This window comes from Mesoplodon bidens (assembly GCF_964165515.1).
Source record: "Mesoplodon bidens genome assembly, chromosome: 1".
In the NCBI taxonomy this organism is placed as follows: domain Eukaryota; kingdom Metazoa; phylum Chordata; class Mammalia; order Artiodactyla; family Ziphiidae; genus Mesoplodon; species Mesoplodon bidens.
Genome location: NC_138176.1, coordinates 148,704,741 through 148,722,981, shown reverse-complemented (window position 1 = coordinate 148,722,981; position 18,241 = coordinate 148,704,741). Strand labels below are relative to the sequence as shown.

Below are 18,241 nucleotides of genomic sequence, written 5' to 3'. Positions count from 1 at the left end.
TATATCATACATCAAACAAGATTGTCACTGACCCCACAAAATTTTCATCACATTTAGCTGGTGTCAAATGACTACTTAGCTAATGCTTATTATTAGCCATAGGTTAATAATTTTACTGCTAATTATGAGACTAGAAAGTCTAAATTCTTTTTAATTTGAGCTCTTTAGGTGCACCCAACCCAATTTTTCCTCACGCTAGGGATGTGAGTACCTCCTAGTTTAAATAACTAAGGAAAGTCTGAGCACAGTTCCCAGTGAAATGCTGTGCAAATCTCCTTGTGGTTACAGATGCAGCTATGGTGGGCGCTCAGGGTTTGTTCGGTTTCCTAACATTTTTGAAAACCGTTTACACACCAGACTTGAAGCTCCTTATCTAACTTGTCACAGAGTACAAAGGCGCCCGCTCCCTGGCTGTGTGCAAGGAGCTGTGGTAACATTAGTCATAATTCTGTGGTTTTCAAAGAGTCAAGGACATTATTTCTCCCTGATGAAAAAGAGGCCTTTGCCCACGTTGCACTCTCTCTCTCTTTCTTTTTAATGCGGTTTGACAACTTGAATTCAGAAGGAGGTTTCACAATTAGAAGAACGAGATCGAACCACAGCATCTGTGCTCACAGCCCCCTTAGCTGCTCTAATTAGGATTCCCTTATTCCATTTCTAGTTCTCAGAAGAGGACAGGGGACTTTTTTTTTTTTTTTTTTTCTCGGTACGCGGGCCTCTCACTGTTGTGGCCTCTCCCGTTGCGGAGCACAGGCTCCAGACGCGCAGGCTCAGCGGCCATGGCTCACGGGCCCAGCCGCTCCGCGGCATGTGGGATCCTCCCGGACCGGGGCACGAACCCGTGTCCCCTGCATCGGAAGGCGGACTCTCAACAACTGCGCCACCAGGGAAGCCCGGACAGGGGACTTTTTAATTGGGGCTATTAGACGTTCTCTTTGTACAATGACACCCTCTGCTAAGCGAAGGCTCCAGCAAAAGCCATACCCACTCTGCAGTTACTTCTTGCAATTCCGAGGAATAATGGTATCTCGTCTCATTTAAAAATAAACCTGAGGCTTATTCCTTATTGCTTTCTCTTCTTTGCCTACTCACATGAATTTCTTCTTGCCAATTAAACCAACTTTCCATTATTTAAGGAGGTAGTTTTGATCATAACTGTCACCTGATAATAAGACATATTAAACTAGATTTCATTTGCTCACATCTCCTTTCTTCCAGCTACAAGACTAATTTAAATGAGCTCAGATCACTCGATCTTATGTTTACTCAATAGTGAGTGGTGAAGTGTTGGAATTTCATAAGTGGTACTCTGCATGTCGCAGAACTCACCTGAAATAACCTGCACGTTCAATGTTCGCAGTTTCTCAGAATCACTTCCTCTTAAGAGGACAGATGTAGGTTTGTATTTATGACCTATTCCAAGAAAAGAAATTAAATATTTAGATGATAAGCAAGCACGTTCTTAATATATATTCCCCATGTTGGTTCCAAGGATTACCAAGGAAAATGGGCCATTCACAGCAGAGCCTGGAGTAACAAGACATTAACAGCCTTTTCTTATTAAGTTATTTTCCATTAACAAATAGGTACTTTCTAAAACCAGTGGCTTCTCCACTGCCATAAATGCCATTATGCATCTCTTCTTAAATGCAGAATATTATTTACATTATTATATACAATAGATAAATACAGAATATTTGATGTATATTTAATATTTAATAATATTTAATGTCATAAATGACGTGGTATTTTCCACTACTTCATATGCTTGGATTTGCAAGGCAAGCTTTTGAAAGCCAGTAAGCCTGTCATTTAGGTAGATGTTCATAAAAATTTAATGTCACTCCCCACTATCGGTCTCTTTCTAGGCATTTTTTTCTATCTGGCTTCTATTCTGTCTTTCCTAATATGTAATCATTTATAGAAAAACAGATCAAGAAACTCAAAACTATGCACTAATTGCAAATGACACACATTTATTTAAAATAATATAATTTTCAAAACTGAAAGACCCTGGGTCTTAATTCTGTCATTTTATTAGCTGTATTACTTTGGACAAAACACTTAATCTCTCTGAGGCTCAGGGGTTTTTTCATCTATAAAAAATGAAAGGAATAGCATATACCCTGTTTATAAACTTTGAGAATCTAGTAAGAATCTCATGAAAATGTTCTGAAAATGTTTATTCTTCAAATATACAATACTGATGATGTTATTAACCAATGCATTTAGGGCCTTATATACTAAGGTACCAATGACAAGACTTGATATGAAACTGCTCTCAGAAATATCTCCAACAAACACTTAGCCAAAAAAATTAATGAAACTTTCACTCAACCCTACAGGCAACCACTCTTTCTGCCTACTGAAAGGACTAACACAGCCTTGCCTGGTAAAGAACACAAGAGCCTTGGGAAATACTACACCAGCACAATGCTACTATCCTTTATTGAGGACTATTAGGCACAGGGCACTGTGTTACACTTCTTTGTAATCTCTTTAGTTCAATCCTTACCTCAGCCCTGTGGGAATGGTGATTATCCTTGTTTTACAGAGGAGGAAAGGGACACTCAAATATGGCAAGTAACTTGCACAAAGTCACATAACTAGTAAGTGATAGCACTAGGATTCTAACCTAAGTCCACCTGACTCCAAAGCCTAGTCTTGTAATGACACATTTTATCCTGTCTTTAAGAGACCAACTACTCATATTATAAACTGTCCATCAGATCTGATATTCAGCCAGTATGTGCATGGGTGCACACCAGAAGGGTCATGTTTACATACTCACACACCACTAGGGCCAGTATATACATGGGTACACACCATAAGACCACGATAGTAGTTGACAGTCAGTGTCCATTCTGATAGGTGGATGCCCATGTCCTACTCGTTAATTCTTTTTAATATCATCCCTACTTCCTGATTTCCAACTACACATTTTAGTGCTTCATAGTCAAAAATCTACTGTACCCCCACACTTATTAAAGATTGACTCCTGTTCATAACCTAGAGCCTAGAGCTCAAGACTTCCAACTCCGAAATTCTTTATCACCACTCCCTATTCTTCTACCCCTCTTCTGCCCTCACTTCTACCAAGCTCTGTTCAACCTCCAGTCCACCAACTCCTTCCAGTTCACGCAGCCTTTCTTCCCCTTCTATTCACTTGTCTGGGCTGGAGAAAGACACATGAAAATCCTTGAGTGCTGGCACTATGTCTTACTTATGCTTATGTTCCTTGGGTTACCTAGAATCACCACTTACACACAGTAGGTGCTCAGTTAGTGGTAAATTGAACTAGAAAAAGAAGTTGAACCTACAGATAAGATTAGGAGTACCTTGATACTAGATGAATTCTCCCAAAAGGTGGATTTATTTTTCAATACTTACCCTGACACTTCTGCACTCTCCTGTGGGCTTCAAGTATTTTGTGGATAATGAAGATGAGCAAAAATATAAAAACTAATAGAACCAGAACATACCAAGTGATCTTCATGGAACAAATAAAATCTGCAAAGAAAAATGTACTATAAAAATATGGTAAAATGATGCAGCAGATAAGAGGCAATATGGTGATGTAGCTGGCTTCTACTATATATTCTGCCCATAACTGAAAAGTTGAATATATAACCATCACTGTTACAAGGTCACCAGCTTTCCTGAGTTCTTTCCTAATGTATTAAATGAAGAAACATGACCAAATGGTTTCCAGGGATCCATTTAGTTTCAAAATTCTAGGATTAATTTCACTTCCAAGTTATATCGATATTAATTTTGCTATCATTGCTATCACTAGGTTAAGACCACAACAAGCAGAGTGCCAGAATCAGAGCCATTTGTGATTAACAATTTGGCCCTGGACCAAGCAGCCAAAAAATGTTTCCTCAAATCAACAAAGATGCAGTGTGTAAGATGAGGATGGGGAAGAAAGGGAAAGGCAAAGAAAGAGGTTGGATTGAGGCATATAAGAGACCAGGGTAGATGATTAATCAGATCTTCTTTCCACAGGGGCTCACATGGCAATGATCAGATCAAGTGCATTCATTAGTTAAACATACAGTTACTCTCGCCTAAATTTAATAAGGATACAGGTAAAAAATCGCTCATTCAAATGACAGTGAGGCAACATGGAAGTAGAGTCACCATCAGCAATAGCTTAGCACGATATTCTTTCGTCCCATAAACACACACTGGCCAGCAGACCCAGGAATCAGTGACTTAAAGGAGGTTGACTTCATTATGTCCAAAACACAATTGTCTACTGACTTTCTAAGCAGCCCTATGTACTCTCTTCCTTGTATGCAAAACACATCTAGTACTTACTCAACTTAAAAGGATATATAACTTGTTCATACCCTTAGATGACTGCTCTTTTGGGGCTCATGATCTGGGTACCCCTTTTACAGGTCCCCACTCCATAAGCAGATGTACATTAAATAGGCAGTGAACATTTATTTAGAGAAGACACTGAATGGAGAAGGTAGAGGTTGACTGGAATGACAGCGCTCAGCCTTCCTAACATCATTCCATACTATTTAGACTTGCATACCTCACTCAGCAAAATAAAAGCATGCAGTTAACTGCCATAGAAAATGTGCATTGCCAGCAAGTCAAGGTGGGCCCAATACCAAGGTATCATGGGGCATTGATCAAGCTATGAAAAAAAGAACCATGCATTCACCAACTTTTTATTACAATAGCAGAATGTACACAGTTGGGGCCAAGCCAGCCAGAACACACACCAAAGCACCAGTGAGAACACAGATGAGTGTATCTCCCTACATCCTATGCTGTCCCCCTACTCCCTGTCCCTGCAGCCGTCTTGGAGAGAAACAAGGGGAAATGGACAGGAATATGAAAAAAATCTAAAGAGGTAGATTAAATTATTTTTTCTGAGTAAATTTACCAGATTGGACTAAATTTAGTCCCCCCACCCCGCCCTCCAGTAGATAGGACTTTTAAGGGAGATCAGCTTAGTCTTTGCACAGCAGAGTAAAATATGAATAAATTTTTAATCTTCTACACATGGCAAAATAAGTATACTTTTTCCCAAATACAAGACTATATATTTGCACTTCTATGTATAAAATAGATAACTAATGAGAACCTACTGTATAGCACAGGGAACTCTACTCAGCGCTCTGTGGTGACGTAAATGGGAAGGAAATCCAAAAAAGAGGGGATATGTGTACATGTATAGCTGATTCACTTTGCTGTACAGCAGAAACTAACACAACATTATAAAGCAACTCTACTCCAAAAAAAATTAATTTAAAAAAGACTTCATATTTGTACACCTCTGTTATCTTTCTGATTTATGGACCCATAAAAGCTGTCAATTACTACTTCACTTTGACTGGAATTTATGATTTTTTCCATTAACACAAAAATTAATTCTCAAAATAATGAATATGGTAAGCTTATTTTTCCTTCATGTTTTAGAAAACATAAAAAGCAATTAGATAGATACATAAATGGACATTGAAACAAATATAAGTTTTGAATATCTATAATCTAAACCTCTTTATCTTTCAGATTTCATCATAGTCTCCTTCTCTATGTGGTCTTTTCAGAACCTCCAAACTCATTCCTGAGCCAGAGGGAATTAACCCCTCTGTTCAGCTTCTCAGATCCTCTCCCATACCCCCTACACATACACACACATTGAAATACCCCCCCTAACTGCAGAGACTGTAGGGCCTTGGGCAAACTAACTCACAGGAGAAATTTATTTGAAGTCTTATATTTCACTTTAAAAATGCATACATATTATATATTTGTGTTTGCTTTAAAATAAATATAACATTTTAAAATAATTACCTCTAATAGAAGTAAAGCTTTAGAAACTCATTCTAAGGCAATCTGAAAGGCTTCCCTATGTCTGGAACCTCAGAAAACACAGCAAGTTACTCTGCCATAGCATCTGTCCGACTGATTGCACTGACTCCATTGTTTTACATACATCTATCTCTGTGTCTCCAGTGCCTGGCACACTGATTGGCATACAGCAGGCACTCATTAAATGGTTATATCATAAAATGCTCTTCAAGAGTAGAGCTTATGGGTCAAGTGAGGGTACCCTGCTTAGTAGTGAGGATCAACTGTGTTAATTCAGAATAGGGTGACTAGAGTGTTAATCAACCTTAAGCAGAATTAAGATATATGTAAGTTTTATATTTCAGACTCCTACCTTTCCCTCAGAGTCATCCAGTGCCTCAAAATGCTTAATCTGTACCCCACCTAACTTCACAGCAATATATCAAAATTCCCTTTAATTCAGGTCTGTTTCTCAGCTCTAAGAGAGGACATGTTAAATCAATTCAAAATGTAATAGCACATCACAATGTATATGTATATTTACATTTAAAAAGAAATATCATCCTTTAATACACAAGTGTGATAGTGTTACCTCAAGCACAGCTAATAGGCATTCCCAGAAGTTATTCTGGGGCAGAGGGTCTTTCTAATGCCCCTCAGATCACAACCCATAGATGTCTCCTCCACCTCTGAGTACAGCTGGGCTCCACAAAAAGCACATTTTGAAAGAAAAATAAACAGATAAAGGGCTAACATTCTTTCCAGCATTGCTATTTCATCAATAAAATTCTTCAACTATTCGACTTACAATGCAGTTAATGTGATAGTCCTTACTTAACTTTGTGTCTATATTCCATTCTCCTTTTCCCTCTAATTTCCTTAAAAACTTACTTTTTACATCCACTTCTAGGTGCAAAGAAATATTTATACAATTATTCAGGTGTTCCATAATTCTACAAGTATGGTTTATATCTGTTTCCTTGGGTGGATCTTCCTCTTTGATTGCTGACCTTCTAGTGTGGGTTTTTAGATTACAGGTAATGTTGTATTCCTCCAAGTGGTCAACCATAGGAGTTACAGTGAAGTTAAAATGTTGACAAGGTGAATGAAAATCATTTGCCTTCACTTCCATTGATCCTCTCATGATAAGAACTAGAAAGAGATTAAGAAAATGTTATTCACAAAAAAATAGTAATACATAGTAAGAAAACACATACAACTCAAAACTAAATCCCCTCCTTCCTATACAACAAAAAAGAGTAGAAACAAGAAGTTACCAGCACTAAAAATAACAATTACAGTGCTTACATTTTTTCAGAGAGTGAAAACCAGGTGAGTTTGAAATAAAATTGGAGCATCTCAAAGAAAAAGAAAACATCTCCCTGATGACTTGTGGGACAGATTTTATTTTCCAAAATGGTCACAACAATATTTCCCATCCCACATTATACTAGTTTGCTAGGGTTGTCATAACAAAGTACCACAAAATGGGTGGCTTAAACAACAGAAATTTATTGTCTCACAGTTCTGGAGGCTACACTTTCAAGATTAAGGTGTTGACAAGGTTCCTTCCTTCTGAGGGCTGTGAGGAACAATCTGTCCCACGCTTCTCTTCTAGCTTCTGGTGGTTTGCTGGCAGTCTTTGGTGTTCCTTGTCATAGAAGCATCACCCTGATCTCTGCTTTCATCTTCACATGGCATTCTCCCTATGTGTGCATGTCTATATCCAAATTTTTTTTATTTATAAGGATGCATCAAGGATTCAATGACTCCTTGGGGAATCAAAGTGTGATTTTATATGAGAACCTGCAAGTTTACTTAGAATTTTTTCAGTACTTTTGAAGAGAGCTTGCTAAATAATACTTTAACCATTAAATGTACATGGATTATAGTGGCATTTTGATGTATTTTAAGCATAGATTTTTTTGATAAATCAAAGTAAACCAAGAACAAGTTATTATACTATCTCAAAGCCTGCAAGTCACTCATTAAGCACCACACAGCTGAGTGTTCCAGGGCCACTAGACTTAAAATTGGGATGTATTATTAATACATTTTAACAGAATATGGTTATTTATCCTTGATGATTTTAATTCTCTCTTTTCTTTTGCATTTACCTTTTGATGTTTGTTCCTGAGAAATAAAACCCATGTTTCCTTTGGACTCACAAGCCAAACATGAGCAGCACGTTTTAAATTCACTTGTGATGTCTTGGCAAATCCTGGTGAAGTTTTGAAAACTGGAGTGGTTTAGAAAGATTCCCATAATAGTCTGAGTTTCTTTTATTGGTTGCAGAAAAGTCACGAAAGAAAAATTTAAAGAGGAGAATGAATAGGTGAAATTAGGTTGTAAGCATACTTCCAGGCATGATAGCTCCAACATGTTTCCTATAAAGGAAAAAACAAAACAAAACAAAAAACAACTTTCTTTACTATAAAATTTTGAGTTTTGGGCATTCAAATGAATACACAATAAGCTCCCAGTTTTTCTTAGGCAGATTCAGTACATTTCAGTTTATCACTGACAAGACTTTGTTTTCACATGAATTAACAATATCTAGTCCATTTAAATATATTTTTTTAAATTTGTCAACCTTCCCTATTAATTTTCAGAGAAGAGAAGTCCTGCTGAGATCTTTGAAACCCTAGCATTGTAACCATTCTCTTTTCTAGGAAAGTTTTAATGGAGAAACCTTAGTTTCCTCTGAATCCATCTGTTTCCAAATAGAGGTTCAAGTGAATTGCGTGGAGTTGAACAGGGAATGGAAAACTTGAACAGTATCTCTGTATTAGTTTCTGAGGGCTGCTGTAACAAACTACTACAATCTTGGTGGCTTAAAACAAGAGAAATTTATTCTTTTACAGTCCTGAAGGCCAGAAGTTCAATGCCAATGTTTCTGGTCTGAAGTCGAGGCGTTCCCAAGGCCACACTCCCTCTGAAGACCTTGCACCTCTTCCAAATTTTGGGGACTGTTGGCATTCCTTGGCTTGTGACCACATCACTCCAATCTCTGCTTCCATGGTCACATTACCTTCTCCTCTGTATCTCCATCTCCTACTCTTCTGTCTGTGTCAAATCTCCCTCTGCCTCTCTCTTATAAGGATACTTGTGATTAGATTTAGATCCCACCGGGATAAGGCTCAGGATAATCTCCCCATCTCAAGATCCTTAACTTAATCACATGTGTAGATACCCTTTTTCCCTATAAGGGAATCTTTATAGGTTCCCAGAGAGTAACACCTGATATATTTGGGTGACCGTTATTCAACCTACTTGAAATTTAATAGGATAACATCATAATTTTTATTTTGGTCTGAAGACAAGTATCAGATTTGGAAATAATGGCATGATAGAAGGAAGACTGAGTTCAAAGCAAAAGACAAAGACTTTAGTGCTAAAGCTGTTATTAGCAAAGATACCTGAATAATTTACTTTGTCTCCACAAGTCTCATTTTCTCATTAGCAAAATAGAGATAATAACAAGATCCTGCTAACCTTGTGGGGTTATAGTAGCATCAAGTGATATATATGAAAATATTTTTGAAAATTGTTCAAATGTATATTATTAAAATGCAAACCCATATTCCAAAGTAAAAATTTTAAATTCATCCTTTATTTAAGATGAGATTATGTAAGATTTAATCCACATGAGTAATTAAAGCTCACTATATGAAAATTGGGAATCCCTATGGAGCAGTAATGATAAACTAAGGAATAGGTAACCTCTTTCAGATATTCTCAGTTTGACAGTTATTTACTAGCATGAGAAAATAGCTGACATGCTCAGTTCCACATTTATGTGGCTTTCTTTACCATTTCTCATAATCATATGGGGCAAAATATATTTTTTAAATTTTCTAAATAATGTGGAGCACAATGGAAGAATTACTTCATTTCTAAGAATGATTACTCCTAGTCATACATCTTGATTCAAACGTAAAAGAAAATCAAACTATTGATTGATATTAAAGCACATTTTTTATTTGTTGAATTTGTACTGATAGTAATTTCATAATTGTTTCATTACTGATGATTATATTTTTATTACTTAACAAATTAAAGGTTCATTTACCAGCCCTCTACATTTGATATTGCTTCTGTAATAATTCACATGTAATTTCCAGCTATAAACACATTTCATACTTGAGTTGCTATAAAAGTTTTGGGAGGTAGAGATTGTATTTTAGTCAAATACACAATTTTGTAGTGTCTCAATATATTTGTAAACAAAGTTGTAATCAAATTAAAACTAATTTTTTTAAAAATTGTCTTCAATAATAATGTCTCAAAAAGAAGATAGGAATGTACCATTTGATAGGAATCTATAATCTGTAGATTTTTTGTATTACTAAACACATGAAAAACTTATTTCTTGCCATCTTTCCATTTTCCTCACTGGCATTTTTCATCTTATGAAATTTTCAACTTCTTGAATTTATATGCTTATGTTATGACCTAGAAGGGAGATAGAGAAATTTTTACTGTCATAGAGAAATTTTTACTGTCAATATTGCAGTCTTCTTATCCATTAAGTGACAAACTTGGCTTTCTAGAATTGTTGAGATATATCCTTTGTATTTGGCTATGAGGTCATTTTATGATGGTTTTTAAATCTTAGTTTTAAATAATTCAATTAGGAAAGAAAGAAATACAGGATATATCCTTCCCCAGTATAATTTTAAGAAATAAATGAATTCTACTCATTGATTTTTGTTATCAGGTGGGCTGTATTCTCATCTTCATAAACAAGGATATATGAATTTAACTACTGCCATTAATATTGCTGAAAGTCAGACATCTAAATTCTCACTCCCAGAGATAGAAATGCATTCCAGAATTACTCCAGTACTAAGACTGCAATCTTTCAAGATAAGGATATAGAATACTAAGTAGAATTAGGAAAATTAGGAAAATAAGTTACAGTTATAGGACAAATGCCCAAGTCAATGATGTTTTCTTTTTAAAGAAAAGCAAAGAGTAAGGTTAAACTGTCTTTATTTTCTTTTTTAACTTTTACTGTAAACATATATCATATACAAGCATATATAAAATGTATTGTTCCAGTTAAAGAATAATAAAAATAAACGAACACCCATGTATCTATCACACAGATTAAGAAATAGAATATTAGCAACATCTCTGAAGCACCCTATCCCTCCCTGCCCCTACATACTCCTTCTTTCACAGAGGTTAAGCACCACATTGAATTTTGTTGCATTAGCATACTGTATACATATATATGGACTATATTGTAGGTATTCATCTATGACTTGATTCTTTTGCAGAATATGTTTTAGTCATGTTGCTACACATGGCTGTAGTTAATTATTTGTGGTACGTTTTGAATGAATATACTACAATTTATATATCTATTCTTCTGACAGTGAGCATTTGGGTTGTTTCTATTTTTGCTGTTCTGGATAATATTGCTATGAACCATAACTCTCATACATTGTTGGTAGGAATGTAAAAGAGTACAACCACTTTGGAAAACATTTTTATTTTCTTTAAGTTAAACATATACTTAGCACATGACCCAACAGTTCTCCTAGGAGTTTACAAAAGAGAAATAAAAACATATGTCCACACATATACCTGTACATGAATTTTCATGGCACCTTTAAAATTTATAATAGCTAATAACTGGAAACAATCCAAAAGTCCAACAACTAGTGAATATATAAACAATTCCTGACATATCCATAGCATGAAATACTACTCAGCAACAAAAAGGAAGAAAATGCTGATACAAACAACAACACGGATGAATCTCAAATGCATTATGCCAAAGGAAAGAAGCCAAACACAAGTGACTATATACTAATGTGATTCCATTCATATGAAGTTCTAGAAAATGGAAAACTATATTGATAGTGGGAGAAGGGTTCTTCTGCAAAGGAGAAAGAGGGACATTTTGGAGGTACTGGAAGGTTGTATAACTTGGTTGTGTTGATAGTTACATTGCTGTAAACATTTGTCAAACCTCAAACTTTATACTTTAAAATGGCAGCATTTTATTATATGTAAATTATATCTCAATAAAGCTTATTTTAAAATAGTGCTACTATGAATACTCATGAACATGTCTCCTGGTACACAAATACAGAAGTTTCTCTAGCATACATATTGAATGAAATTGCTGGGTATTCTGTATGCACATCTTTGATTTTACTAGAAAATGCCAAATCATTATACAAAGCAGTTGGACCAATTTAATCTCCCACCTGCAGTGTGTAAAAGTTTCCCATTGACGCATATCTTGGCCAGCACTTTTCAAGTTTTGACAGTTCAGTGAATGTTAAATAGAACCTCATCATGGTTTAAAAGTGTATTTTCCTGTTTTTCCCTACTTTTTCTATTTTTCCATTTTTCTGGTAGGTTGTGTGTCTTTTCTTTATTAATGTTTAGGAGTTTTTAACTTTCCTTTTTAAAATTTTAAGAAGTTCTTTACATTTTTTATCAAGATATCTTCTCACAGTTTGTACCTTGTCCATTCATTTTCTTTATGATCTTTTAGTTAAAGGAAGCTCTTAACTTGAATGTATTGAATTTATCAATCATTTTCTTTACAATTTGTGCTTTGCGTCTTGTTTAAGAAATCCTTCTCCTGGACTTCCTTGGCACAGTGATTAGGAATCGCCTGCTAATGCAGGGGACACAGGTTCAAGCCCTGGTCTGGGAAGATCCCACATGCCGCAGAGGAGCTAAGCCCATGCGCCACAACTACTGAGCCTGTGCTCTAGAGCCCACGAGCCACAACTACTGAGCCTGTGTGCCACAACTACTGAAGCCTGCACACCTAGAGCCTGTGCTCCGCAAAGAGAGAAGCCACTGCAGTAAGAAGCCTGCACACCACAACAAAGAGTAGCCCCCACTCGCCACAACTAGAGAAAAACCCGCGTGAAGCAACGAAGACCCAACGTAGCCAAAAATAAAATAAATAAATAAATAAATAAATTTATTAAAAAAGAATCCTTCTCCTTTAAAAAGATCTTCACTTAGGGGCTTCCCTGGTGGCGCAGTGGTTGAGAGTCCGCCTGCCGATGCAGGGGACACGGGTTCGTGCCCCGGTCTGGGAAGATCCCACATGCCGTGGAGCGGTTGGGCCCGTGAGCCATGGCCGTTGAGCCTGCGCGTCCGGAGCCTGTGCTCCGCAACGGGAGAGGCCACAACAGTGAGAGGCCCACGTACAGCAAAAAAAAAAAAAAAAAAAAAAAAAAAGATCTTCACCCACATGGTCTCCTAAAAGTTTTGAAGTTTTGCCTTTTATGTTTAAGTTCTTAATCTATCTGATATTGTGTACAGTATGAAGTAGGAAACCAGATTAATTTCTCCCACATGTGATAATCGTACTACCAATTATTAAGTAGTCTATCTTTTCTCCACTGTCTGTAATGACATCTCTATAATCTATCAAAGGATCCATGTATGTATGACTGTGTTTCTAGGTTCTCAATTTTGTTCCATCAGTCCATTTTTCTATCTTGGCAAAGATATCTTACTGACTTAATTACTTTTGCTCTGTAAAGCTCTTATATCTGACAGGAAAAATCCCCCCACTTTGTTCACTTCTTTAGGAACATCTTAGTGCTTCTTGGCCCTTTGCTCTTTCCAATACATTTTAGAATCAGCTAACTAAGTTCAGTGAAGAACCCAGTTGTGATTCTGACTTGAATCTCAAAATCAGTTGGAGAAAAAAGATATGCTACTGAGTTTCTCCTATCACTCCTTTCTTCCTTTCTTTCTCTCTATTTATATAGGTATTCTTTGATAACTTTTAATAAAGCCTCCAAATTTTCACCATTATGGTCCCATATATCTTTTGTTAGATTTCCTCCTGGCTACCTTATTTTTGTTGCTATTGCCAATAGTATCTTTCAAGAAATACATTTTCTGTTTATTAATGGTACATGGAAATACAGTTGACTCTTGGATATCAGTTTTATTTTTTACCACTTTGTAAACTACCTTATTAATTTTAACTTTTCCTATAAATATTTTGAGTTTTCTCTGCAGATATGCATGTTGACTGCAGATAATGACACTTTTATCTCTTGCTTTTCAATCCTTATACCTTTTATTTCTTTTGCTTGTCTTAATGCACTGACTAGGACTTCCAGTACCATGATAAATAGAGGTGTTGAGAGCGGACATCCTTGCTTGCTCCTGCACGCTTATGATGTTCAACGCTGAGAGTGATGTATAATCATTTTTAGATATCCTCTTTCACTTTAAGGAAGTTCTTTTCTATTCCTAGTTTGCTAAGAGTTTTTAATTATAAGGGTTGTTGAATATAATTGAATGCTCTTTCAACAACTATTGAGATGATTATATAGTCTTTCTTCTTTAATCAGTTAATACAGTGAATTACATTATTAGATTTTCTAATGCTAACTCAATCTTGCATCCCAGGAATAAATCTAATTTGATCATTTTTGTACATTGCTGCAATCAGATTCTTTTTTTTTAAATCAGATTCTTAATGTTTTGTTTAAATGTTTTTTACCTATATTTATAAATGAGATTGGCCTGTAAAGTTTTCCTTTTTGTCTTCGTTGGGTTTGGATACTAAGATATACTAGCCTTAAAAATAAATTAGAAAATGTTCCCCTTTTTCTATTTTCTAAAAAGTTTTATTATAAAATTGCATTTATGCATTGCACAGGGAGATCAGCTTGGTGCTTTGTGACCACCTAGAGGGGTGGGATGGGGACGGTGGGAGGGAGATGCAAGAGGGAGGGGATATGGGGATATATGTATACGTATAGCTGATTCACTTTGTTATACAGCAGAAACTAACACAACAATGTAAAGCAATTATACTCCAATAAAGATGTTAAAATAAATAAATAAATAAATAAAAATAAAATTGTATTTATCTGTTCAATCCATTTCTTGAAAGTTTGACAGAACTTGCATATAAAAGCATCTGAACCTAGTGCTTTTTCAGGAAAATAAAACCACTGGTTCAATTTTCTTTATTGCTGTATGATTCTTGGGTTTTCCATTTCTTCCCAAGTAAGTTTTGGTAAGTTATATTTTTCTAGAAATGTGTCTTTATATGTTAAATTTATTGACTTAAAGTTATTCGTAATAATCGCATTATATTTTAAATTTCTATGTCCCTTTTTCATTCCTAACATTTGTTACTTGTGCCTTCTCTTTTCTGATTATTCAGTTTTAGTAGGTAGAATAATGGCCTCCCTAAGATATCCATATCCTAATTCCCAGAACCTGTGAATATGTTATATTACATGGCAAAGAGGAATTAAGGCAAAAGATGGAATTCAAGTTGCTAATGAACTGTTCTTAAAATAAGGAAATTATCCTGGATTATCTGGGTGGGCATAATGTAATCATACATGTGTCAGATGGGAGAAAAACTCAACAGGCCATCCCAGGCTTTGAAGATGGAAAGAAGCCACAAGCCAAAGAAAGCAGGCAGCTTCCAGAAGCTGGAAAAGACAAGAAAATGAATGTATTCTTTCCTAGAGCCTCTGAAATGAATGTAACCCTACTAACACCTTGATTTTAGCTCAGTGAGAACTCTGTGGGACTTCTTACAGGCTGTAAGATAATATATTTGTGCTGTTTGAAGCTACTGTTTGTGGTCATTTGTACAGTGGCCATAAGAAACGAATACATCCATCATTCCAGAAGTGTGTCCATTTAATTAGTCTTTCCAAAGAACCAACTTTTGACTTTATTGATCCTTTCTATTGTATCTTTTCATTTCATTGACTTTTGCTTTTGTCTTTATTATTTCCTGCCTTCTACTTTCCTTGGGTTTATCTCACTGTCCTTCTTCTGACATCTTACATATAAGTACTTAAAGCTATAAATTTTCTTCTAAATATCTGCCATTTTTATAATATCCCACAAGTTTTAATAGATGTTATTATCATAAATTTTTACCATTTTCTAATTCCATTATGATTTCTTCTCATCCATGGGTTATTCAGAAGTGAACTTTTTACATTTCCAAATACAGTGCTTGTTTTTAGTTTTCTTTTTGTTACTAGATTCTAGCTTAATTGCATTTAGTCAGATATATATTAAAGATGGTTTGAAATTTATTGAGGCTTACTTACTTTCATAACCTAGTATGTGGTGAATTTGTATTAATGTTTCATAAGTGACCCAAAATAATATGTATTTCCAGATGTTGAGTTAAGTATTCTAAATATGTCATTAGATAAAACAAGTTATATAAATTGTTTGAATCATCTGTATTCTTATTATCTGTCTGATTATATTTTATACTGGAGGATCATGTTTAAAATCTCCCACTCTAATAATGAATTTATAAATGTATCTTTTAAGCTATCTCATTAGGGGCATACAAATTTAGAACTGATAGATATTTTTGTGAAGTGAACTCTTTTCTATACATACTGACCTTCTTTATTGCTAATAATGACTTTGATCTTAAATCTTATATTAAGACAGTGATACGTGCTTTCTTCAATTACTATTTGCACCTTATATTTTTCTCATCCTTTTATTTTTATTTTTCTCATATTCTAATGCTTTAGGTGCATCTCGTTTAAATGTCATATTGCTGAAATTTTTAAAATTTAACCTGATAATTTTTTGTCTCTTTACCTGGATCGATTTACCTACTTACATTTACTGAGATCATTGATATATTTGGATTTAACTCCCTCATATTATTTAGTGCTTTCTATTTTTACCACTTTCCCTATTACCTTTCTTGCTATCTATTGATTTAATGATTTTTTAAATTCCATTGTTTTTCTCTTTAGTTATTTGTAGGTTAGACACTATATTTCTATTATTTTAGTAATTTTTAACATGCATCCTTAACAAGTCTAAAGCCAATCAATAATGTTACCCTCTTTCAAACAATATAATGATCTTAGAATACTTTAACTCTTCCTGACTTAAATGCTATTTTTGTACATTTTAGTTCTACCTTGTTTTTTCATTGACACACAAATTAGTAGTTAATTTTGTTTTATACAGTAATATTTTCAAGATTTATTTGTATTTATTCCTATGTTTATAATTGTTGTTGAGGGTTCTTTTCCTGCCACTTCTTCTTTCAGCTCTGTCTTTTCTCCTGGGATTATATTCTTTCTCCTGAAATTAATTCTCTAGCAGTTCCTTCACTGAGGATCTGCTGATTATACACTCCCTGTTTTTGTTCATCTGAAGATATATATCTCACCAATTCTAGATTGACAATAATTTTCCCCAGCACTTAGCAGACATTATTCCATTGCCTTCTGATTTTCATTGTTGCTTTCAAGAAGTGAGTTCTCAGCCTAACTATTGTTCCTTTGAAGACAATCTGCCTTTATCTCTGGTTGTTTTTTTTTTTTTTTTTTTTTTTTTTTTGCGGTACGTGGGCCTCTCACTGTTGTGGCCTCTCCCCTTGCAGAGCACAGGCTCTGGACGTGCAGGCCCAGCGGCCATGGCTCATGGGCCCAGCCGCTCCGCGGCATGTGGGATCTTCCCAGACCGGGGCACGAACCTGTGTCCCCTGCATCGGCAGGTGGACTCTCAACCACTGTGCCACCAGGGAAGCCCTATCTCTGGTTATTTTTAAGATCTCTTTAGGTTTCATGTTCTACAGAATTTCTTTTTATTTATTCTATCTAGAATTTATTGGGTTTTCTGAATCTGAGGATTTGAGTTCTTCATTGCTTCTGTAAAATTATCAGCCACATCTCTACAAACATTTTCCCCATTCTGTCTCTTCTCTCCTTTCATAGGTTTAGTTAGAATTATCTCCCTTTGTTCTCCCATGGAGAGCTATTTCTAATTCAACTCTGTTTCACATTTCTATTTCTTTGGTTCTCTGAAATGTGTTCTAAGTAATTTCCTTACATCTACATTCCACTTCATTAATTCATTATTCAGTTGCATCTAATCTATTTATTGCGTTCCTTGTATTTCTACTTCAAATTATTATATTTTCATAATTAGAATTTCTAGTAGGGTTCTTTTTCAAATCTGCCTGGTTATATTTAATAATCTTGTTTCTTAATCATACATTTTGATACCATTTTTAATGTACTGAAACAAATTCAATACTTATTTTATATTTTATATCTCATAATTCTGATATCTGAATTCTTTAAAGATCCAATTATATTTGTTGTTTTTGTTGACTCTTGTCAACTGGAGTCTTAATATGTTTTATGATTTTTGATAGTAGCACATGTTCCTTAGAATTTTATTCAGGAATATCTGAGACCTGGTTTGAAGGTATTTTCCTCCAGAGAGGATTGTGTTTGCCTCTACTCGATGTCTAATGGCACCATTAATCCAAAATCACTTTAAATTAAATTTTTGGATTGGGCTTTTCACACCTCATAGACAATGAACCTCAGTATCCAAATTATGACCATCTTGTGTTCACAGACTCTCAAAGGAATTTTTTCCTTACAAAATTTAC

General features: G+C 35.2%; 1 protein-coding gene across 1 annotated transcript in view; it reads right to left on the bottom strand.

Annotated features, from left to right (window-relative positions):
- The window catches only part of TMEM156 (transmembrane protein 156), a gene marked incomplete at its 5' end in the record, with an annotated part of 56,857 nt that overhangs the window by 24,367 nt on the left and 14,249 nt on the right, over positions 1 to 18,241 (bottom strand). The window contains 4 exons of the mRNA XM_081235544.1: positions 1,330 to 1,413; positions 3,391 to 3,510; positions 6,709 to 6,969; positions 7,935 to 8,204. Of these exons, the coding sequence (XP_081091670.1) occupies positions 1,330 to 1,413; positions 3,391 to 3,510; positions 6,709 to 6,969; positions 7,935 to 8,204 (735 nt within the window). The remainder of the gene's footprint in view (positions 1 to 1,329; positions 1,414 to 3,390; positions 3,511 to 6,708; positions 6,970 to 7,934; positions 8,205 to 18,241) is intronic.